At 47.8% G+C, this 25,257-nt stretch overlaps 1 protein-coding gene and 1 long non-coding RNA gene across 2 annotated transcripts; both read left to right on the top strand.

Annotated features, from left to right (window-relative positions):
- Nucleotides 1-1,619: 1,619 nt before the first annotated feature.
- Nucleotides 1,620-10,062, top strand: LOC135579107 (uncharacterized). The gene is made up of 3 exons (XR_010471564.1): nucleotides 1,620-1,803; nucleotides 2,628-2,750; nucleotides 9,655-10,062. It is a non-coding gene; the product is annotated as an uncharacterized LOC135579107 (long non-coding RNA).
- A 6,972-nt stretch (nucleotides 10,063-17,034) lies between these two features.
- SIX2 (SIX homeobox 2) lies at nucleotides 17,035-21,664 on the top strand. Its single transcript, XM_065058197.1, has 2 exons — nucleotides 17,035-17,905; nucleotides 20,465-21,664. Exons 1-2 carry the CDS (start codon nucleotides 17,346-17,348, stop codon nucleotides 20,766-20,768), a joined length of 864 nt encoding a protein of 287 aa, XP_064914269.1. The 5' UTR covers nucleotides 17,035-17,345; the 3' UTR covers nucleotides 20,769-21,664.
- The last annotated feature ends 3,593 nt before the right edge of the window (nucleotides 21,665-25,257 follow it).

The following is a 25,257-nucleotide window of genomic DNA, read 5'->3' on the forward strand; positions in this document are numbered from 1 at the left end:
AATCAGACTACTTGTGTAATGGAGCTGACTGGAAAGTAGCACCAGAGCTCGATTTACAGTGTAGGCTAGGTGTGGAAGTGTTTGGTTTCAAAGCTGACAATTTATACAGAGCACTTTCTCTGCAAAGTGTGAATTTGGGCCATGAAGTCTGGCTTTGGAATGGCAACTGTCTAAGTACTACCAAGATTTGAGATGCTCCTTCTCAGCACGCTGGGTGGCCCATTTGCCAGGACCCCTCACAGCAAGAAGCACACACTGGTGCTCCAATATACAAATGACCATGAGGGCTAATAAAGCCAAGTATAAGACTAGTAACACTGGGTTTCTACTAGGTGAAAGTCAGCCATTAACCCTTTCCATGCCTGCTTGCTTAGCTTCAAGAAACCTAATGCAGGGGGATTGAAAGTTAACATGACCTCAACATGCAACAGAAGCACTTAATGACATGCTGTGATCTTTGACCAGGATATTACACCAAAACAGTAATGTCTGGCTACTCAGAGGGCAGCTAGCTAGCAAGCACAGCTTGGGAAAGCCCCTAATTACAGCAAGATGGTTCTCCCAATGCATCCTGCCTTGAGGCTTCCTCACAACATTAGACAAGTGTCTTGCAGCATTTGCCACTGAGATTAAAATGCACAGGGGTGCATGAGTTACATAGTTCTTGCCTGGGCCTGCAATGGCCTGCTCTTGCTGTGCAGGATGGAGGTGGGCTTCAGGGCCCACTGGGTTCTGTACATATGTACAACTACACACACAGAGAGAAACAGATGGTATATAGGTATCAAGTAGAAAGCAGAACCATTTTCTGTCTAGAAATTCTTACTGTATAATAACTAAGAGAGCAAGAAATTTCCGCTAAGACAAAGACTTAAAAGATACAAAACATGAAGTGCTTAGAGTGTAGTTTGTTTACCTTTTTTATAAAATGAATCTTTGACAAACTCGAAAGCAAGGGCTTTTAGCCAGCCCAAATAACAACATTACCCAGTGTTACTAAAATAAAGGTGAGATACTGTCAGTTGTAACTTCTGAAGCTTTTCTTAAATCCATTTTCTTCTTTTTTCTACTCATCTGGATCTCCCCTAACTCCTGTGTGTTCGCATACCTCTGCTTTCCAGCCTGATCCTCATTTCTCCATTACCACCACAAGCTGCTCCCTTGACCCTAAGTGCAAGAATCAAGATTATCTTCCAAGAGTATCTAAGAGGGAGGAGGGGAAAGACAACATCTGGATAATTTTCCTAGGGCTTTTTGTGGTTTTCTCTTTAGAATACATTATGTGTCTTTTGGAGGCTTGGGTGCACCCCCACTTTTGGAGAAGCAGCTGCCAGCCTGGCCACCTGGGAAGGCTACTGAAGCACATCTGGCAACTTTGCAGCTGTGAGACCTACTGCAGTACACAGAAGTCTCTCCACAAAGACCAGTCAGGTTGCCTAGCCCAGGCCCCAAATGTTAAGGTAATCTAGAACCCGTAAGAAGGGGAGCTGTATTTTTCCGAAAGAGGCTCATGCATATCCTGAGACAGCTAATTTGTTTGAAGCCTGATGTTGTAACCGAGTCCATGAATGTTCGTGTTAAATGGAAAACGAAAGCGGACTACCCCACATTTAATGAAACAAAACATAAGTGAGTCAGTCTTTAAATCTTTCACCAGATAATTTCTCTCTTATAATGTGCTCTTTCTATCCACTAATTTGACAGTATGTTCTTTTAAATGTAGGTATCTGATCGATGTCTCTGGGTAAGTTCATCTGGCTGATGAAACAAAACAGCAATATCTAACGACAACGTCTGGCACAGGTACAAACACAATCAGTCTCTCCCATTTATCTTGAGATTGCATACAAAGTACTCTGAAATAAAAACACACTACATCTCTTCTATTTTTTGATGTTGAAAGATTTAAAAAGTGTAATCCACATTAAGCTTCTACATTTCACCAGCCAAGACTGACTGAAAAGTGTGTACTTCTAGACGGTAACTGCACTGTTCATTGTTGCTACTAAGTCCATGCAACTGTGGGGGGTTTTGCTTTTTTTTTTTCACTCCTCCTTATGGAATTCCTGCAAGTGCTTTGCCAAATCATATGTAATGTTTAATTCAAATAACTTTCCTTTTCTCCTGTTTCTTAAGTGAAGCCATTAAGTTAAAACTTGAAATGAAATCTCATACATCCACCTTGAATGCTGAAGAATAAACCACAAAACAGAGATCTGAGCAAAGTTTATAATGTGCATTTGAGAAATGTTCAGGTTATTTTTAATGTTTCTAAATCAGACACAGTGTTTCTAGTATTTACAATTTGATCCAAGTGCTGGTTCTAGAGAGCACTTAACGGTTAATGATACACGTTTTAGTTATTTAGTCAATCACAATTATATATATATCTCTTTGAACTTTCTTCCCATTGGTTCCACCAAATGAATAAAACCAGCAGTGATTTCTATGTCTGGAAGAGTCCTACTAGTCAAGGTTTTCAATGAAGTTGAAAAAATTTGCAAAAAGCACCTTCAGAATACTGAATATGTGTCAATATTTTTACCTGGTTACTCTGTTTTCAACAGAAAGGCTTCTAGCAGTCACTCAGGCAGGTTACTTAATCTCTAATCCCTACTTTCCAACAGGCCAGATCATCTGTCTCTAGTCTGTCTGCCATTGTCCTTTCTCCTACTACGCATCTAAGAGGAAAAAATTCTGGTGAACAATTTCTTCGTATACCTTCGGAATCAGTCAAGAGTGGAGGAGAGGTAAACACATACATTTGTTTTCAGATTTATTAGTACATGAGCAGAGGCTCTGGTGATATTAAGGAGTGTCTAAATTAAACTGAACAGAGTTTTTTCTTGTTCTGGTACATCAGAGAGCTCAACATCACAGTCCTGTGTAAATGTGCTGGAGAATGTAAAAACACTGAATTAGACACATGTTCCACTTTCTTCATGTGCTGAATCACCCTTGTCAGGAGCTTCTTTAGAGACCTAATAGGGCAATCTGTCATTCACAGAAAGGAGCACATGGAGTGTAAAATCCTGTTATGGAATTTATCAAGAGCAGCTTCCATAACCTGCTACACGTAAAAATGTTCGCATTTTAGCATGCCAACAGAGCTTCAGCATTGATACCTTCAACAAATAGGAAGCACATGGCATATTAAGATTATTTCCTCTCAAGTCCACAGTTCAGATTTAAAGGATACATATGAAGACAAAATCCAGGCATCAACTGCCCAAGTTCAAGAGGCAAGGCCCTTTTTTGTGTGACTGAAGTGGGGAGTCACATAAAGTGAATGGACTTGGCAGCTTTCCTTTGCTCCTTTTTGTTTCTGAAGTAGAACAGTTGTCAGAAGATACCCAGAAAGAAATGTGATCCGTCAATTACCATCTGTCCATGAAAAATACACAGTGCTAGAGTGAGGCAAGAAAAGGGGAGCTTCATGGGCAAGGTTGTTCAGCCTTTCTTAGATAAGACACCAGTTCAGGTAATGATGTTGAGTCTCTGAACTGGAAACAGATAAGGAGAGCACCAACAATCCTCTAGACAACCACATCGTTAGAATGAAATTAATCTGCCATTGAACTCCAGAGTTCAGAACTGGATTTGATCTCCTACAGCATTTCTTGGTTTTGACACTTCTGTCTCAAATCAACCTAATCTATACTTGGACATGTCCAAAAGGCTGAATCTTCTTAATATGAAGGTAATTTCTAAGATGGGTCCATTTCTGCAAGGAACTCTAACACAGGCACAAAGGAATGGAGAATAACAGTTCCCACTGGCTTTCATGGGCTTTGGTGATGGTTTTCCCATTTGTTGGGGCATGTTATTTCTACAGGAAAAAAGGGACTCAAGTTTCTGTTGTAGGTGAATATGAATCTTTAGTACTTCGCATTTGGAAAGAGATCACTGCTTTCCCCAACATACGCTGCCACAGATTATTATCTCTACCAAGCAGACACTAGATTAGTGTAATGCATGGCAGTGGGAAGCATTAAAAGAAGTGCAAAAAACTCCTGTGTTATATAAACACTTCTGTGAAAATGGATATTGCAATATGTGTTATTTCATACTGACTTCTTCTTCACCAGCCTCCTTCACCCAAGTTGGTTTTACACCAACAGTGTAAAATCATCTGAGTTGTCAGTGAAGCTATTACAGAAAATCTAATTAGTACTTACCTTTCCACCAAATTTTTCAACAAACTAGGTAGCAATGAATGAATTTAACTTGGACAACAATAAAGAGTATATTCTTTTTGCTGGCTCCAAATGTTCAGTAGCTCCACCACAACAGGGTGTGCTTGTCAGCTCTACTGCATGTTTCGTCATTTGTCAAAGAAATCGATCTGATGCAGCAATATTCAGAACTCTTTGTTTCAGCAAAATTCCTATTGATTTAATGAGAAGATGCAAAGAAAGTTGAGGCCCTATTTATAAAAATATCAAGTCCCTATATATATGTGTGTGTGTGCATGCGTACATATATGTAATACATTTACATGTATGACACATACAGGTGCACACAGAGAAAAAATTCCTTTTTTTTTTCCTGGCTGATATGCTATTGACATAAATTGAAGTTTTGTAGGGTTTGAAGGCTTGAACTCCTGCAAGTATTTACCCTGGGTTTCAGCTCTGAGTTTGTTTTGACCTCCTGTAGCTCCCTGATTTCAAAATAGCCCCTCCTGATTTACTGATACAAGGTCTATCAAGCTGAACAACACACAAGTCTTCTCAGGCATAGGTATTTTCTCATTTAAAAAAGAAAACTCAAAACTACATTTGCACTCCTTCCTGTCTCTGTTATGAATCTAGTCGTCAGTCTAAATGGTCAAATACAGTACTGCTGAATTTTAACATAGCAAATCTTGGACAATCTTACTCAAAAAATTCCACACAACATGCAAACTTACTATTTATTATTAATGCTAAAGTGCATGGGTTTAATCTAGAGTTTACCATTAAAAGATAGGGTTACTTAAATGCTAACTTCAAATGGGAGTTTGGAAGGCAAGGGTTGGCCCTTGGAAGTAAGGTCATGTGGTTCTTTTGGCTTGTATGTGAAACAGGAAGGTTCTGCTGATTATTACAGAAAACTGTATTCTGCCTTTTGTACAGTAATGAAAAGGTTTTAGAAAAAATATTGAGAGTTCTGCACGTAATACAGATTTCATAAAACTCTAAATTCTTGGCATGCTAGTTAGACATATTTAACTTATGTGTGCCTAATCTGTATTTTTACAGGATTTTTCTATCCAAGAGTTCTGCTAGCTATAGATTATTTCCACACAGAAACATGCACATTTGGGTGTTAGCATCTGTACAAGATTTGATTGGTTGCATATTTGCCTGTGAATTTTCACATGCAGGAAAGTCATCTTTCTTGAGGACTATATAAGTAAATATTTCCAGTTTTGACATGACATCACATTATTTAGCAGAAGATTATCAGCCTGCATCACCACACAGTAGACAGTAACGAGTTGTTTATTTAACATATGGCAGGAAAAGTGTCTGCTTCATCAAAATCTACATATAATGATCATCTAAACATTGCTGCCTCTATAGAGCCTTGGAAATTTTTCCCTTTATGCTCAAAACAATTGAGCAAGGATCACATTATGGGTCTCCAGAGATCAAATAAGACTTCTCAAAAGAAGAAGAATGATGTATATCTGCTTTAGTGTTGAAGGTTACATAATATCAACCATATCTCAACACCTTTGGAGTCTTGAAAGAGTAGCCCAAAGGAAACATATACCAGGAATAAGATCTTGCACTTCTTTGGAGCTTTTAGAGTACTCTAAGAGATATAACCAGAGAGGTAAATGTTCACTTTCTTGTCTCCAAGGAGTACAATCATCTTAAAAGAGTAATAATTAATAATAATGTGACTTGTCTTCCTGAAATGCCTGCCTGACATTGGAAAAAAAAGGCTTTTGCATTTTTCAGGAGTAGTTCCTCCTTGTGAAAATATTAGTCCAGTAATACTGCCAAGATCTGTGCCATCCTAGATGGTCTGTCACTCTGTGTGCCCAGTGCCTAATTGGAAGATGTCTGAGGGATGTTCATCAACATCATTGAAAGATTTCAAACTTTTGTTTTCATAAGCCTCCTTCTACCTCTTCTTTCTGGTCAAATCCTCTTTTCTCCCTACTCTTTCAACTTCTCCAGAATCCCAGCCCAGGTCTAACAGACCTGTTAGCATTGTCTCCATTAGTTTCTATGTGATCTGGGTATGTCATCTGCTGCACAGCTGAGGTAGGGGGCTAGCAAAGGTCTTTCCTACTCTCTGGACACTTGTTACAAAGCTGAATAGATTGCGTGATTAATGAGGTAAATACAAAGCAACTTTGACTGGATGGCAATGGGATCCACAGATGTTCTCACAATGCTGTCAGAGGTGCATCATGCACGCAACATAGTGTCTTTCATCACATCCGGTTGAAACACCCAGACAAATTCCTCACTAATGTGATGCAAATTACAAGCCCTTTAATTACATGAACATAGACTATGAACTTTAGATTTGTATCGCACACTCCTACAGAATCACAGAATCACAGAATGTCAGGAATTGGAAGGGACCTCAAAAGATCATCTAGTCCAAGCCCCCCACTGGAGCAGGAACACCCAGATGAGGTTACACAGGAATGTGTCCAGGCCGGTTTCTAATGTCTCCAGAGAAGGAGACTCCACAACCTCCCTGGGCAGCCTGTTCCAGTGCTCTGTCACCCTCATTGAGAAAAAGTTTATTCTTGTATTTAAGTGGAACCTCTTGAGTTCCAGTTTGAAGCCATTACCCCTTACCTCTTACCATTGGTTGTCACCGAGAAGAGCCTGGCTCCATCCCCATGACACTCACCCTTTATATATTTGTAAACATTGATGAGGTCACCCCTCAGTCTCCTCTTCTCCAAGCTAAAGAGACCCAGCTCCCTCAGCCTTTCCTCACACGGGTGATGCTCCACTCCCTTCATCATCTTTGTTGCCCTACGCTGGACTCTCTCCACCAGTTCCCTGTCCTTCTTGAACTGAGGGGAATACTGGACACAGTATTCCAGGTGCAGTCTCACCAAGGCAGAGTTCAGAAGGAGGAAAACCTCTCTGGACCTACTAACCACCCCCCTTCTAATACACTCCAGGGTGCCATTGACCTTCTTGGCCACAAGGGCACAGTGCTAGCTCGTAGTCATCCTGCTGTCCATCAGGACCCCCAAGTCCCTTTCCCCTACATTGCTCTCTAATAGGGTTATTTCCCAAGTTGGATATTTTGTTCTGTAAAATTCTTCTTGGGCTTTTTCCAGTTTATCTCATGCTCTCTTCCTTTCTCCCACCACCTCTTTTATGTGACTGAAGTGAAGAAGACCTCATAATTAAGGAAACATTTACCAAGTTATATTAATCCAATGCGGTTATCCTACTCTTTAAGAAAGGGTTTCGGTTCAAAGATTTTTGATTCAGATTTTTGATTCAATACAGATTTTCTGGACCTTCTTCAGCTGGAGGGAAAAAAGATGGCTATTGCCTTTGAAAATGTGTGTGAAAATGAAAAGAGCTCCTGGCTCCGTATTCTCTGCCTTTGACCCCAGGCCACAGGGGATTTTGAGATGACCACAGGCACTCTCTTTCTTATGGACCAAATTAATCCTCTCCCATCCCTCTAGGAGTCTCTCACCTAGCTGAAGACTTCATCTTATTTAAAACCAGAGATCACTGCAGTCAGCCTGGCCTGGCCTCCAGCAATCCCAGGATCATTTGTGATATCTACAGCCTCCTCTAGGATGTTGCTGGGATTGTGTGTGATTCTTTTGTTTTACAGTCTTTGTTCATTCTTCTTGCCTTGATCCTTTCAACTAATGGCCCCATTTCTGTCCTCTGTATTCAAATGTCTCAAAGAACAGTTTGATGGATTAATAGAACCTTCTTCAGACACAGGACTCTCCTTGCTGAATTCATATTGCTCACTCACCTCTGCCAGCCAGAAGTCTGGCATCCAATTTGGCACCAAGTAATTTTCCTTCCCTTATGTGCATTAAACATGCTCATTACACTATAGCTTCCACATCATAACTCATGTAACTCACCCAATTATACCTCTTTACTTTCTTCTCTTCTTGGAAGCTGAAGCTCACTTCTTTTTGATGACTGTAAGGCCCAGTTCCCAGACCTCAGTGCATGCCAAATGCTGCTGCCAACCTCCTTCCACTTGAAAATAAACATGAACATATCACCCTCACCCACAACTGTGTTTGTTTCAGAATATTGATCGGAAAAAAAAAAAGAAAAAAAAATATTTTGTTCTGTAAAATTCTTCTTGGGCTTTTTCCAGTTTATCTCATGCTCTCTTCCTTTCTCCCACCACCTCTTTTATGTGACTGAAGTGAAGAAGACCTCATAATTAAGGAAACATTTACCAAGTTATATTAATCCAATGCGGTTATCCTACTCTTTAAGAAAGGGTTTCGGTTCAAAGAAATTATGATCTGTTTTTCCATGAAGTAAAATCAAATAGAAGTTAATTAAAACAGCTAGACATATATAAATACAGGTGTATATATATATATGTACACATGCATGTCTACATGTACACACACTTCGACAAGTGATTTCCTGATTATTTTCTGGCTGTAGCAGATACAAAAATTGAGAGGTAATTACACAAGAATCCCGTGCTTTTACAGCTCACTCAGTGAAATTTTCAGCCTTATGTCTAGTATTTGGGCTTCCTCTACAACTTATGGGGATAATGAAACAACTGAAAATTACTTAAGCTTGATTAAACTCTGTTAGATAAAAGAAGAAGTAGTGAGTCTCAAGAAGGTGAGAAGTTCAGTCCCATCTTGCAGAGAGGTTTTAACTATGTCCCTATTACTAAGAAAAACAAAGCTGGGAACACTTCTCTGGCCCTGAGGCTAAGTGGCATTTGTCACTAGGTCTTTGGGTCCCAAGGGGTGACCCTGTCATTCAAAAAAATAATTTCCTATGGGGTTTCAATTATGAGTATCAGAGATAACGTAAGGCATGCACTGTAAATTGTTCAAATGATACTTGCGTAGCGTGAAGCCAAAGGAGAGTATGGACCAAGGGTATGGAAGGGTTTCCTGGGACTGCAAAAACTTCTGGGAGAGTGTTGGAGGACAGGAGGGAGGTAAACCAAGTGCCATCTAGTGCAGACTGCACCTTGGGAGTGACCCCTGGTGTGCATGGCACCCTCAAACTCTGTCTTACACAGACCATGGCTAAAACTGTGCCTGGGAGCATGCCAGCAGCCAAATGGGGTGCCTGAGCTCACGCCCGCTCCTTTGCATGGTGAGTGGTAGTGTTTGCTGCCATTGGAATCTCCTTCCAGTGGAGACAACGTGCTCATATGCACCCTACCATGCACACAACTAAGCTGTTGGAGGAAGTAGTAGCCTTAATCTTTCCTGCTGGAGGGGCATAACTGACTGAAATCAATTCAGTGTTCACTGCACTGGTCTTCTCTGCATCATAAATAAGCAGCAAAGCCAATCTTAGTTGAGTCATAAAGTCTTTCTTTATAAGGAGGATAAAAGTGATGAAAAAATTAAAAAAAAAAAAAAAAGAAATAAAAAAAAAGAAGTGGGATACAATATCTCTTTAAATTATGTGAATTGTGTGTGTTTTTTTCTAGGAAGTAAAAGATTCATGGTGTATTTGAGCTGATTCAAGAACCTATGAGAGGAAGGGGAGAAGGCAACAAAGGACAGAGACAGAATTAATTCAGGAAAAAGGATATTGAAACAATCTATAGATGAAAATACAGAACATTGTCACAAGTTCAGAAATAGCAAATTTTCCACTGGAAAGTTGATCAGCTTTAAAGTGATGTTGATGTACCCAAAGTATCTAGCTTTCCACAAAGCTTTTCCTGTAGTTTTGATCTGTATGCAAAGCTTCTGAGATAATTGCAAGACATAACAAACAAACTAAATTGTACTGCTTAATTTCAGCAAGTAAGGCAAATTACTTATTTATTGCAACCTTTATTGGGAGCTAAAACAAGCTGAATACATTCTGAAATTTTATGAAGTTTCTCTTATAACCAGTAATTGGTTTGTTTTCAACTGATAAACTCTTGTTTGTTTATTATTTATTCCCCACAGCAAATTACAGAAATTGTTTAAAATTTAAAAAAAAAAAAAATCTGAAACGAAAACAGATTCCATTTAAGTCAGACAGTGTTGTCCGACACCAGTATCTATCTGTGTATTATTTGCTAACACCCCATTGCATTTCAGCTCACCCCAGTCTTGCAGAATGTAAATGAGGGATGTGTTTATGGGCATACTACACTCCACAGGCCGTGGAAGAACTTACACAAGTTCTTCCTATATTGAAGGGGAAAAAAAGGGGAAATAATAATTAAAAAAAAAATAGTAATAAAAAAAAAATTCTAAGTACCCATAAATAGTGCTTGCTCCCAAAATCTTGACAAGGACACCTGTGTCTGGGGTCCACCATTAAATGGGAGCTTTGGTTGGTTTAGGGGCTGCATTTCCTTCTGTAACCATGGGATGGCTACAGAAGAGGGTGGGGACCCCCAAAATCCTCTTGTACCATTAAATACCAGGAAGATGCACCATCACTTGCAGGTAGGGCAAGGCAGGAGGTTTTTTATTATTAAGGAGACAAAGGACTTCTTGTCATGGTGACAACCTACGTGAGCCACCTTGACAGTACTGGGGGAGGCTTCAGCAGGCGGAATCTATCAGGAACACTGGAGGATATTAAGGATGAAGCCTTGTTTTCCCTCAGCAGCGACCGGAGCTGAGTATTAGAGCCCTCTAGTGAGATTTCGAGGAGTGGATCTCCCCCTGCGGCCCCGTGGGCCCGGCCTCAGCCCAGCCCGCGACCGGGGAAGCTGCTTTGGTTCCTAGGGGAGAGCCTAAATTCTCTCCGGTGCTGCAGGAGGGGGCCGGAGGTTTGTCCCACTTTTAGGCAACGCGCCCCACGCCCCCCGCGGGATCGTGGGGTCCCAGCGCCGCGGGGTGCACAGAGCTCACCGGCGCCACCGTCACCTGAGCGGCACGGAAATGCTGCTCATGCCCTCGCCCTAAGGCATCCCGGAACGATGTGCAAAGGGTCCCCGTGCTTGGTCCCCACCCCAGGGCCGGGGATCGCGCACCCACGGAGCGGCAGGAGTACGGCCGAGACCCCGGAGCTGCCAGCTGCCTGGGGAGGGAGGACAGGAGGGAAGGGAGGGCAGCCTGTTCCTAAAAATACTCCCCAGTCAAATAGCCGTGAGCCAGGGATGGAGATGGTAACAAAAATGCCTTGAATCGGTAGGAACAGTGAACAATCTTCGTGCTTTCTTCATCATCTTGGAATAATCAACGGAATTAACCGAGGTCGAGGAAACAGGCTCTTGGGTTAGTTGTGGGAGGCTGTGAGAATAGGGGGCAGCCATTAAAAGAAACCTGATCGCTATTCATCAACTCGGAAGAGGGGAAAGGAGGAGGGAAAAAAAAAAAAGAGACCTTCGTGACTCGAGCTCGTACCAACCTGGTCTATCTCTGATCAAGAAGATCCCTGGAAACAAGAAGTTTACAAATATTGTCAAATTGAAGCTTGTAGTGCGATTTAAGTTGTCAATCCCTCAGAAGCCCACCAGAAGTTTAGATTCAATGCCTTGCGTTTCTAGCTAGTTATTGCAAATCCCCTAAGGCAGAAAGCGCTCTCTCTCCTTATTTTAACCATATGTGCCTTTTGTTGTTGTTGTTGTCTTGTCTGTAAGCTGTACGATGACTGCTGAGCGAGTCCCCTTGTGCCGCAGAGCATCTGAGTCGGTCCCCGCAGCGCGGGGACTGGGTGGGCACCAGCCCCGGTCCCCCTCTCCGCCCCCCAGGCGGCTGTCCCCTCCGCGGGATCTGAGGCTGACTGTGGACCGTGGAGGGGGGACACCCCAAACAAATATCAATGCTGGGGACAGCAGTCAGGAGGGTGCTGTTAGCAGAAGTGAATGAAAACTCAACCCCTTCCGAGACAGAGAAGCGATAATATAAAGCTAATCGGGACGTGCCGCATTAGCCGGTTGAGGGGCTATCCGGTTTCTTGGGGAGCGCGGGAGGTTACAGTGCCTTGAGCTGAGGACACAGTGCCGCCCCCGGAGTCCCATTTCACCGGGGAGCCGCTGGGAGGAGGAGGTGGAAAGGTTCACCGAGGCCAGCTAGGACAGTCACGTCGCATCAGGCCACCATCCCCTAATTATTACATCTTTTTCCAAAATATTATTCGAGCATCTCAGGTCCAGCCGGCAGGGAAATGGCTCCGGGCTGGAGGGGACAGGCGGAGCTGCGGGTGCGGGGGAGCGGAGCCGCTCCTTGGGACAGAGGGTCCCCTCCCGCCGGCGCCCCGGGTCTCCCACCCGCCCCGCCCAAAGCACCCCGTTCCCCCACCCTGTAGCCCAACAACGTTTTCTTTCAACCGAAGTTTGTTAGCATAATCGAGTTACCCGCTACATATCTGAAATCCTTGGCTGGTCCCCTTGAGGAACGGCACATTGCGCGCAGCAAAAGCTTTGAATTATTCCTTTCGCCCCAAATCACGGAACAACAAGCTATTGTTGTTTGCCTTAATTTGGTTACCCGCAGTGATCTTCCGTCGTGTTTTCATTTGCAGTCGGGACAGGATCTTAGTGCCATCTGTGATGGGATAGACCCGGGTTTTAAAGAAAACGCAAAAAATAAATACATGCGTGAATAAATAACGGAAGGGAGAAAACAACCCGTGGTTCCCGGTTGCGAAACGTCTCCGTGAATCCCTGGCGAGCTTTGACCACCTGAAGGGGCCGAGCCCCACCAGGGAGAAACGTGTGTGTCCGGGGTGCCCCGGGAAAACCGCTGAGCACCCCCAGGGTTAGGGGGCAGGTAGGCCTAGGATCCTGGCAAAGGTCGCTATTATTCATTTTAAAAGCTAGTAGGAATAGCAGGTTAATTGCGGCAGACTGTCGCCCACTTTAACGCCCACTGATTTTAAGGAGAAAGTATATTGCCCTCCCGCCAAAAGGAAACAAAAAAAAAAAGGAAATAAAGAAACGAAAATTTAAAGTTGTTTGCCGTTTTCTTGCTCTCCCAACAGTCCTTGCCACGGTAGTGGACATCTGCGGGGAAGATGTGTTCTTTTTGGCATGTGAAGATTTCGGGAGTTCTAATTTGTGCGCCCCTCGGGGAGCCTCCATCTCGCTGCCCTTCCCGAGGCCGGCTGTCAGGAGCGTGCGTGTCCTCTGCTTTGTGCGAGTGGGCTCGGGGAGGTAGGGAGCGATCCCCCTGCCTCCCGCCTCCCCGACTTTCTCCGAGCCCAGCGAGTGGCGTTTGAGCTCCTGTAAAACGGCTCAGCTCTCTGTAATGGAAGGGGGTCTGCAGAGGCAGCTGTCGTGGGGACTTGCGGAAAGATGCAGGGAAGGAGCCTGGGTAAAACCGTTCCTGTCTTTAATGGGAACGGTGAGGGCCTGCAGCCTCCCACACAGACTGCTGTCTGCAAGGAGAGGATCGAGGCACAGTCGAGAGGAAGATGTGCAGATAACCGCAACGCTATCTTGGCACTCACTCGTGGACACGAATCACCTACGTGTAATGGAAAGGCTCCTAGGAAGCGACACGACCGTCTTCCCTTCCCCCACATAGTTTGTGTCCCGCTTAATAAAAGGAGCATTACGATAAAAAACAACTTTTAATTTCATTCCTATTTCACAATTATTGTGTTGACGCTGGCGATCTCGCACTCTGTTTTGTGCGCGGCAGCGGCTGCGCGGGGGGGTGAGGCTCTTCCCTAGTGGGCGCTCGGCAAAGTCACCCCCGGGGCCGGGATGAAACCCCGGGCTCCTCCGGGCGGCAGCGGAGACAGGCGCAAGTTTCGCTCAGCCCAGATAAAACCTTTCACTGCGACTGAGCGAAGAGACCCGACAGCGGCCAGGCAAAATGTTCGCGTCGGACTGGGAGCAAACGTTAGCAGGCGACTCACGGCTCCTACTCTGAAGTATAATTTCAGTGAACGAGCTCTTTTGCAAATGCAAAAAAAGACAAAACAAAACAAAACACACTCCTCGCCCGATCGTCTGATTCCTTCGCAAGTCACTGCAACTTGACTAGCTCCGTGCTGTGGCTTTGCAGCCAGTATCTGCTCTCTCTTCTAGCGTATATAGGAAGATTTTTTTTTTTCTTTCCTGAAAGCTAAAAGTAGTTACACAGAATTCAGATCCAGATGTCACTAATTTGCAATTGCTTTGGGACGCAAGCTGATATAGGGGCTAGCCCTGCCTCTGCCCAGTGTTCTGGGAAGTGAACTAGCGTTACATGCAAGCTGCAGCCTGGCTAAGGCAGCCTAAAGTGAAAGCGACCACGGATGGGCTAGTGTACTCACATTTTAGGGTGCTAAGAAGATATTTTCTCAGATCTAAGTCCGTGCAACAGGTTTTGACATCTTTCCGGCTAGGGCGAACAGCTGCTCCCGTTCATATTCAACCGCTGTGGTTATGAGATGGAAGGAGAGGAAGATGAGTCAGGTACATCCCTAATAAACGTGGGGCGACCGAGCGGGGTAGCGGGGAGGCAGGAGGAACAGCTCAGACCTCGCTAGTGCTTTTCTCTTTTGCCACGGTCACCATTGCAGGAGGGAGAGGAACGGCTCTATGTTCTTCTGTGCGAAAGGCACACGGTGTGTGCGTGAAGGTTGGGGGTAGAAGAGGGCATTTGGGCTTCTCTCGCCGTTTCTGCTCAGAGTAACTTTTGCAGTGGATCGGTTCTCCCGTCCCGTGACCGTCCGCCACAGCTGCAGCTGCGAACTCTCCTGCCGCTTAGGTTGGCTAGGAAGCGCTGAGACTGGGATGCTTTCGTTTACAAACAATCACAGTTTGAATCTTGCAGAAGTCGGCCGGCATCAAGGCAGTAAGCGGCCGAGGGCTCATTTTGTAAAGGCGGGGAGGAAGAATCATGTAAGGGGGTTTTACCGACCCACCACCAACATGCCGAATTTGTTTTAAACGAATTTCAGCTCTCTCTCTCTTGCCCTGAAAAGGAAGCCTCTATCTTGCGTCCCCGGGCGATCCAGGGCGGTAGCCGCCCGCTTGCCACTGCTCCTTTATGGCAGCACTTGGGAAAACTCGGACAGGTAGGAAGACGTGCAGCTTCCAAAGCGGGGTGCACTCGAGAAAACACAGACGTACGCGGCGGATATGCACAGCCGTCCGGACGTGCCGGGAACCGGACGCGGGCTGATCCGCTGCCCCCACTTTCCTCCTCCTGCCTCCCTCCCCGGCCGTATTTCGCCTGCCCGCAGCCCTGGTGCGGCTCCACGCCGGGAGCCGCCGCCGCCGGGAGCCTCCGGGCTGAGCGCGGCTGCCCCGGCCTCGCCTTCCCCTGGGGACGGCCGCTACCCCCGCCCGGGTCGGCACGAAGGCTCCATCCATCGGCCGCGGAGGGTCAGGCTACGAGACGGGGAGACGCAGCTTGGTCTCTTGTGGCTTCGCTAAATCCCTGACGCGCCGGGGCGGCTAAAAAGGTACTGTGGCAGGAACCCACAATTGCAGAGACCTCTCCTGTCAGGGCTGCAAATGGCGTAGAAAGAGCTTGTGGGATTCATTATTATTTCTCCGCATAAAGAGTAACATTAAAGGCCACGGAAACTGCCCATATTTTGGGCCCAGGAGGCTCCTTCCGAAGTCCTCCACCTGGGCGAGCCGCGGCGCCCGCGGCCGCTCCAGCCGTCCCGTCCGCCTGCGCAGCCTGGGAGCCGCTCCCGCGGAGACACCGCACCACCCTTCTCTCGCTCATTTCACCCACTCATCCTCCTCCGACCTTCCAGCTTGCACAGTCTCCCTAGCTCACCTTTCGCTTTGTACAGAGCGAAAGGGCCGGGAAAGGACACGAGTCCCTGACCCGCACAGTCAGTAAGCTAAAAATGCAGTGTGTATTGGGCACGCGTGGGTGATAAATGTCCACTTAATCACGCAAAGTGACTGACTTTTACACGTGTCCCTCTCCTGGATGAAACACCCCGACACGCTCCTGGCAATCAAGCAGAAATAAATGCCCGACGTCCAGTGATCAAAAATGCCAGAGCCCTGCGCACCGGAGCGTGGCGGAGCACAGCCGGCGATTAATGGAGAGGCAATCCTTCCCCGGTCCTGTACCGTCATGCCTCCTCCTGGCTCCCGGGCAGGTACGATCAGCGTGTAATGGGATCCAAAGTCACGAAGAGGGTCTGTATTGTACATGAGAGACCGCTTCTCTACAAAACTCTCCGACAGTTGTTAGTGGGCACTGGGGAAGGGGGTCAAGCTAACGTTTTTAGAAAGAAACTTTCAACAACGGCTGGATAAGGGGTTTTCTCCCCACGGCAGCTGCGGGTGCCAGGAACGACTTAGCCCGGGGCCAGGAGCGGCGCGGCTGGGATGGGGCTGCGGGGCGCGGACTGGGCGGTAGGGCTGGGATCCAGACGGAGCTGCGGGGCCCGGACGGGGCGGCGGCTCCGTCCCGCCGCGCCGCAGCGCCCTGCGGCAAGAGGCAGGGGCCCGGGCTTCGGCTCTGCCTCTGTCCCCCGATGGGCGCCTGCAGCGTCAATCACGGCGGAAATATCTCCCTCGCTAGCTAACATCTCAGCTCGCAGGGCCGCCTCTGAGTGGATCTGAGCAATCTGTCAACCCAGCCGGGGAGCCACTTCAAAACAGATCGGGTTACCCCTGATTGACAGCGTCACCATGGCAAATAATTTGACTAAAACTATTGTCTTCTCCTGGCAGTCCCCGGGTCAGATAACCGGACCAATCACAGCGCGGATAATCACTTTTCATGCCAGCTTAGAATAATATTATTAAAAAAAAAGGGGGAGAGAGAGAAAAAGAAAGGGGGGAAAAACTCCGAGAGGGAGAGGAGCGAGGGAGCAGGGCTTTACCAGTATATTATGTGGGATCTTGCTGCGGCGGGGGGTGGGGGGGAAGCAGGGAGATCCCAAACCGGCGGCCGAGGGGGGTGGGGGTGGGAGAGCCGCGGCCGCTGTGAGCGCTGCAGATAGGAGACAAAAGAGGCACAAAGTTACTCTCGCAACTTGGACTTACAAAAAGGAGGCGGCCGGGGGGGGAAAGCCGTCCGCGCTCGGGCTCCCGAGACTTTTTTCTTCGCTCTTCGCCTTTTTTTCTCCGGCTCCCTCGGCCTCTCCGGGGCCGGGCGCTACCGATGGCCGCGGTCCCCCGCACCCGGCCGTGACGCCCGACCGGGCCCCGCCGGGCGCCGCCGCCCCGGGGCCTGCCCCGCATGCCGAGCGCTGCCCGCCGCCCCACGCCGCTCCCCTCTATGCGGCCGTAGGGTGCGCGGCGGGGCAAGGCTCACCATGTCGATGCTCCCGACTTTTGGCTTCACCCAAGAGCAAGTGGCCTGCGTCTGCGAGGTGCTCCAGCAAGGCGGCAACATCGAGCGGCTGGGGCGGTTCCTCTGGTCCCTCCCTGCCTGCGAGCACCTCCACAAGAACGAGAGCGTCCTGAAGGCCAAGGCGGTGGTGGCCTTCCACCGGGGCAACTTCCGCGAGCTCTACAAGATCCTGGAGAGCCACCAGTTCTCGGCGCACAATCACCCCAAGCTGCAGCAGCTCTGGTTGAAGGCGCACTACATCGAGGCGGAGAAGCTGCGGGGGCGACCCCTAGGGGCGGTGGGCAAGTACCGGGTGCGCCGCAAGTTCCCGCTGCCCCGCTCCATCTGGGACGGCGAGGAGACCAGCTACTGCTTCAAGGAGAAGAGCCGCAGCGTCCTCCGCGAGTGGTACGCCCACAACCCCTACCCGTCCCCCCGCGAGAAGCGGGAGCTGGCCGAGGCCACCGGCCTCACCACCACCCAGGTCAGCAACTGGTTCAAGAACCGCCGGCAGCGGGACCGCGCGGCCGAGGCCAAGGAAAGGTACGGCTCCCCCGGCGCCCGCGGTTCCCCGACCCCGCTGATTGCGCCGCTCCTTCCCCTCTGCCCACGCCCCGGCTGCGGGGAGGCCCGCGGAACGGCTTGTCCCGGAGAAGCAGAAGTGAGTGGGGTGGGAGATAGAATATGTCCGCCAAAAGTAGCCCCGGGAGAGGCTGACGAGACTTCTTACCCTCCAAGACCCTACTCCCTTCATAGACGGTGCAGGGGCCTTGGAGCAGCCCTTTTTGCCGGGTGTGCTTCCCACGGCTGGCAACGATTGCCGGTTAAGCATAGCGGCCGTGTCCCCCCCGCCGCAACTCGGGCTGCGGGGCCGGAGGTGCCGGTGCGGGACCATGGCCCGGCGAGAGGGGAGCCCGGCAGCGGCGACGCTGAGGGCGAAGGCTCCGCGGCCCGCACAGCTCCGAGCGTGTCCTTGAGGTACAAAGAGGGAAAGACGAGGGAGCAGCCTGGAACGAGTGGGTCTGGACGGTGTTAGCAAAAATTGCCTCTAAGGTCGGCTCCTGGTGTGAGGTGGGAGACCGAGACAGAGTCTGACCGGAACAACCTCTTTACCTCGCTCATTAAATTGCAGTTTGTATTCACTACCCGGCGAGGTGTTCATTAATGCATGTTAATAGATGTATATTCTTAGACCAAGCGTGATTCTGAAACCGTTTTTTCTCGTTAAATGGATTGAAGAAACAATTCATTACCTAGCAGAAGTTAATCCTTGGGTATTCGGGATGACTTTTCCGTCAGCAGTCCCTGTGCCTTAGGGAAGACGGTTCGAAGCAGCAAAAACCGTCCTCTAACTTCACAGTGGCTCCTCACTAGTTCGCTGAACTGCCCACTCCATACGGATCTGGTCGTATGGCCTGCGCGGTAAACTAACAGATTAGAAATCTCCCGTAGATCCGTGCCTCAGAAGAGACCTCTATTTTTCATTTCTGCCTAATGTGTTTTGGAACTGGCCAGCACCACAGCCGCGCAGCTGTGCAGTCCGGCAGGTTAGGGCTCCGTACAGATTTGCTCCATATATTTCCCGAAACGGTGCTAGAGCTTTGATTTTCCTTCGAATCCCCGCAAGTGTTGGTTTTACGAGATGTTAGAGATCCTTTTTATTGCTGATAGCGGGGACTCACCTTCAAATATCTAAAGGAAATTAAGGTTACACATATTTCATTTTTTTTTTATTCCAAGGAATCAAATTTTAGAGGTCTCCAGAGACAAATTAGATTTTTGACATTGAAAAATACACTCAACGTAATATTACACTCCAGGCGTTAGAAAACAGATCTTTCATGGGAATGCCATTCACTCAAGCAAACTGGTTCAAACAGAGCTTTCTTGTCTATTTTTATTTTTTTGGCATAAAGTGTGTCCAGGCACATCCTGCAGCCCTTATTGAGGAAAAACCGTCAGCGCAATGGCTTCACTGCTCTCCACCAAATCCGGCAGGATAGGGCATCTCTGCTAGCTAGCGTGTTTCAAAGCTTCCGCAGAAGCTTTTAAATAGAGTGGCAATGCCTTCAGTATTTCAGGCAGGGCTGTGTCTAAAGTATTTCTACGAGTATTTCTAAGTCTAAAAAACACGTTAGTCTTGAGCTCCCACCTCATCTTGCCATTTTCATTTCGGAAAGAAAAAACAACCATAAATACGTATATATGCATATACATATATATATGTATGTGTGTATGTATGTGTGTGTGTATGTATGTGTGCGTGTATGTATAGATCTGCAAGGGCTTGGCCAGCGTCCAGCGATTTCTCGGCATTTACCCGGTGATGAATTTTGAAATTATGTCCTGCCTTTCGGAGCCGGCTGCCTCTGTCGGTAGGCGCACCCGTGGTGCCGGGTCCCGCCGCCGCCGAGCTGGGCAAGAAGCTACCGGGGCTGCGCCCTCCGCCACTCGAGGAGGGACGGAAGGATGGCAGACGGCGTGCGGAGTGTTTTCCGAGCGGACCAGGGAAATACGCAAGTTAACTCTGTTTACTTGCCTTATCTTCCATATTGGGCTATGTTTTGAGCTTTAGGCTCCGGGCGGGGGGGAAACATACCCGTCCAGTTACTTAAGCAAAAGCCTTTCCCGTCTGATGAGAGCCTCCGGAGCTGTGCTGCTGCACAGGGCGATCCTGTCTACAGCAAGCCGTGCTTTGGCCTTCCCAGGAGAAGCCGTGGTCGAACTTCTCTTCGGCCCTGGGAACAGTTTTAAAGTTAAAAAAGAAATTTTTTAAAAATATCTTCCTCTCCCTCTTCCTTTCCTCCACCCTCCCTCCCCACGCTGTGCAGGCGCTTTGGACTCAGAAAATGACGTTTTGGCAAAGTGACACTTTCCGCTGGGCTAGTGTGAGACTCTGTTTACAAGCTCAGTGGACCTTAGACCTTTGTGCCAGATGAAGAGGCCTTGGAGGTTTGCAGAGTTTGTAAACCTACTGGTTCTGCATTCACCCCCGCTGGCCGCCTCGAGGAACCAGCTCCTCGCCGCCCGCCGTCCCCGCGGTGCGCGCCCCGGAGCGACGGCCACACGGTGACTTCACTCCCTCTTTTATGTTTCCTATAGGGAAAACAACGAGAATTCCAACTCCAACAGCCACAACCCGCTCTCGGCGTCAATGAACGGGAATAAGACAGTTTTGGGGAGCTCAGAGGACGAGAAGACGCCGTCAGGGACTCCGGATCACACCTCCTCCAGCCCCGCGCTGCTCCTCAGTTCTAATCCCGGGCTACAGCCCCTGCACGGTCTGGGCCACCCCCAGGGCCCCAGCGCCATCCCCGTGCCCAGCGCCGACCCCATGCACCACCACAGCTTGCAGGACTCCATCCTCAACCCCATGTCATCTAACCTGGTCGATCTGGGCTCGTAAAACCGTGTACACGCTCCTTCCTTCGCACCAGCCCGCCTTCGCTCTTTTTATTTTTTTTTCCCTTTAATCTTACCAGACACTTTGAAAGAGATTACGAACTCCTTAGTGGATGTGTTGTGCCCTTTGGCAGCACGCTGGCTGCAGGTTTGGAAGATATCAGACTTGGCTGTGGGCAGTAATGTTGTGAAAAGCCGTAAGAGTTGCTTAAAGGTGTTCTCAGGCGTGTAAGGACTGTTGGACAGGACCTGTGAGTTTCATGGCAGGCTGTAAGGTGGTTCGGTGTAGCAGCTCTTTCCAGCCTTAACTTCACGGATCTATCGGTGGTCTCACCGTAACGGGCCGGTCTATGTGGGAAGACGCATATTGTAATCTTTTATTTTTTTTTGGGGGGGTGGGGAGGGGAGGAAAAGGGAGTGCAAGGCCGCTGTTTCGATGCCTATTCGAAAGTTACACATCGCTCCCGTTATTCTATTGTAGTTATGTATCCGTGGCAGGTGTACGATGTACAATTTCAACTAAGAGTACAAAAGCTGTAGTCAAGTTATAGCAGCAACACGCGCTCTAGGCAGACTCTGTAACCTTCTTGTAGCTGATGCTATGCAGAGAGATGGCTTCTTTGGCCTTGTCCATGTGGTGCTTTTGCCATTTGCTGAGTGGGAAAGGAAGTGACGGCCCGGCTCCAGCCCCAGAGGTAGGCAGGGACAGATTCTCCCCTCGGTGTGCAACGAGGGCAGGACCGGGCTTTAAGAAAGAGGAATTGCTGCACGAGTTTAGACCTAAACGACAGTATCAACCGCAAGTCACTCACCTTAGTTTTGTTCATTGTTTATATTATGTGAATACATTCTTTGGAAAATATTTCTGCTTTTATTTTATAATAAAATTTAGAAATCTAACTCGGCGTGCGGTTGCTTGACTCGCCTGCGGGGTGTTTTCTGGCTCAGCCCTGAGCAGCAGCAGAGCAGGCGGTCCCGTGGCCGGGGCTGATGTGGCTCGGCCGGGGAAGGTGGTAGACAACCGGGCGGTGTCGGGACCCCGGGGACTCCCCAATGCCGTCGCAGAGGCGAGCGGACCTGTCGCCTCACCACCCCCGGCTCCATCAGACGGCACCTTCGCTCCGTTTGGGGAGTCTCGCGGAGCAACGCCCGGGCACGTCGGGACCAGCTCCGGCCCGGGGAAGCGGTGAGCGCTGGGGGAAGCAGGCGGCGCCCCGCGGGAGCAGGGGGGCTGGGGAAAGGGGAAGCAGAGGTGGTGGGGGCCCTCAGGGGAGCGGGGCCCACCTGCTCCCACGGGGGCACGGCCAGGCAGGCTGCGGGCTTTTCCGTCCTGGTGTCCGCTGGCCTCGGCAGAAAGCCACCCCCCACCGCCCCCTCGCCCCAGGGGCGGGCGCGCAAACGGAGCCTGACCAGACCCTGCTCCGGGAGGCCGCCAAGGCTGGACTGCAAACACCTTTCCAGAGCCTACGGAAGTGATGCTGGGAATGGGAATTATCTGTTCCTTTTTTTTTTTTTTTTTAATTTTATTTTATTTTATTTTATTTTATTTTATTTTATGCGGGCAAAGAGTGGCCAAAGAGACAAGCAAGTTGCTTGCAAGTTTGCTTCATTAAAAGATAAGAGCTCAGGATGATCTCATTACAGCTTGCACCCTCGCCACCAACTCTTTGCTAGACGCCGAATGTGGTACATCATCAGTTTAAAATATTCATCAGAGTTTGCAAGGGGTTTTATGCTGATTTTATTTTCCCCTTGAATGAATTTAATGTGAAAAATAAACCAAGAAAACGATACGGCTTCAAGCGCGTTAGAAATATGTGTAGATCAGCAAAGATCGTGTCCAGGTTTCAGACGTTGGCTGAAATGTCAATCAGCGGGATTTTTGTGCGGGCAATGTCCTAATTTGATATAATCTGGGGTAGGATTAGCGCTTCTGTACATTTGTGGGTATCCACTAAAAGCACCTTTCTATGAGGTCGCGTTAAAGTCTATAGAAAGGAAGGTATGGACGTCGGTAAGGGGGAGGACCGGCCTCGAAAAAAAAAAGGTCTCTCTTGCTCATGGTTATAAATCCACTGTTCTTCTTGTGCTGGGATGCAACGGAGTACAGTGTTATAAAGAAGACAACGTGGTATATCCAGGTTATGCTTCTCCTGTTTCTGTTCTTTGGGGTGATTTTTTTAGCAGGGAGATGATGTGGCTATTGCCTCTGCTGTGGGAGCGTATCAGTGGGGTCTTGCGTGGACTAGGGCCTAAATAGCAGATCCTGTTATTTCCGTTGAAGGGCATCTAATAACTGTAGCTATGAATTTCAATCCTTTGCAAATAAACATTTCGCAAGTAGAGGAATCACTGCTTCCTAGGGCTACATAAGATCCCCGGTCCCTGTAAAATAACACGTGCAGCGGTGCAGTATTGCAAAGAATTAATTAATTGGCTAGTTAATGATTTCGTATTTTTAGAGATAGAAGTAACTTTGGGAAGGAAAACAGAACGACTGGGTTAATAAAACATGGCCTCGAAACTGAAATAAAGCCTGAAGGCTTTGGCCACTGAAGAAAAAAAAAAAGCCAAGATGGGGAACATTTAAAGAGGCAATATGAAAACAGGATGGGTTTTACGTGGTTAATAAAAGGTCGTATTGCACAGAGGTTGGAGATCTCGATCGGGAATAGTAAATGAAAGGCTGATAGGGTGAGAAAGGCCCTTTGAAAGCGAGAGGCGATTAAAACTCCTGTAAATTGGAGAGAGGATCACTTATATACGGAAAAAGGGAAGAGAGAGCGACTCGCTGAAGTCAATTAAAGACAGCTAGAAACAGAAATCATGTAGTAAGACAAAAAAAATCTGCAGGTCAAGCTAGCACTAAGGGCGCACACAGCTTAAAGCCCAGATGGTGAGACGTGTGTAATGCAACCTGAAAACCTGTACATGCTAAGACTCATTTTATCGGACAGCACTTGCCTTAGTAATGATGTTTGGTAAATTAGCTCAAATCCCCCCCGATTTTCCATGCACAAAAAAGTTCCCGATAGAAGAATATGCCGAAAGTGACGTGACTAATCCTTGGTTTTAAACAGATTAGTTATGATTCAGTAGCATTACGTTACATGGGGCATATCTCGTCTCATCTCATCTCAGGGTTGGTTGTTTGCGGGGTACCCGCGCAGGTTTCGGAGGATAAATAAAAAGATGGTCCGGACCCAGCAGGCTTTATCCATGAAACTCCCCATGGCTACGCCCGCACTGAGGCTGGGATGTGGCAGGCAAACCCCACAACTGAGCCCCTATAGCTTGGGCACCTGAGAGAAAAACTGTGCTCGCCATCTCTCTCATATACACACACACATATATACATACGCATGCATATGTATTCGTATATATATATACATATATACACGCACACACAAATATATATATATATATATATGTATGTATAGGTATTTGCCCTCAAACGAGAGCCTTACCAAATGACATAACGAATGCAACATTTATGGACCCCAGAACTGTAACTAGAACAATTCCTTTAGATAGCAGAGTACTCAATATTCACGGTGTACCATAGCAGTTTTGTTCTTCTGGGAAGCTCTGTATTTTGTTACATAAGTATTAACAGTCCTAGTGCTGTGCTGAAGAAGCCTATTGAGCGAAACTGCACATTTGAGATGGAAGGTAATTTTGGCTGTCCTTGTCAGGGCACAGCTCGTCACCCTGACAGAGAAATACTGATGGACGCAGGGAGGGAGTTCCCGACAGGCTAGTGAAGATGTGCCACAGTCCCCGAAAGGGAGCATGACGCTTTACTGGGGACAGGGAGCAAGTTTATTGGAGTAAGAGCCTTTCCTATGAGTGTGTGCCGGAGCTTGCCGGTTAAACGCTTTCCCTCCACAAGCGCTTTCAGGGGCTTGGGAGTAAACAGGACCCTCTGGATGCACAGTCGCCTCTCCTCTACCAAAGTCTGTGTGACTGCATTTTCCTTTGTATAATATAAGCCATTTTGCAGACATTCAACATTACCTACACGAGAGAACTCGCCTGCTTGACATATTTCTTGTGGATTACCTCGGAGAAGGTTATGTTCCCTCTTCTCTTCTCCACCCCTGGCTCAGCAGTTTGGGCCTAACTGAAGCCTCAATGTGTGTTTGGGGGGGCTGCTCCAGCACCGGAATGAAAAGCCTTGCAAGTGCCCCTGCCTGCCCAGCGATGTTTGTGTAAGGCACTCAGGCTCCTGTTACCAGACCCGGAAACAAAATCTATTGCCTTCTTTAGGAGAAACAAATGCAGCCTGGTTATGAGCAGTGTCTTGCCTTGAACAAACCCCACTTGAGCACGACAAATAATGCAGGGGGAAGGCGATCAAAACACTGGCCATTGGCCCTTACTGCAGAGCTCTTCAACTTCCTCTGCTTAGTGAATCAAAACGCTGCGGCTCAGGCAGCCAAGAAAAATATACTGAAGGGAACTTTTCAGTGCCTCAGCACACAAGGAAAAGG

This window comes from Columba livia, chromosome 3 (assembly GCF_036013475.1).
Source record: "Columba livia isolate bColLiv1 breed racing homer chromosome 3, bColLiv1.pat.W.v2, whole genome shotgun sequence".
NCBI classification, from domain to species: Eukaryota; Metazoa; Chordata; class Aves; order Columbiformes; family Columbidae; genus Columba; species Columba livia.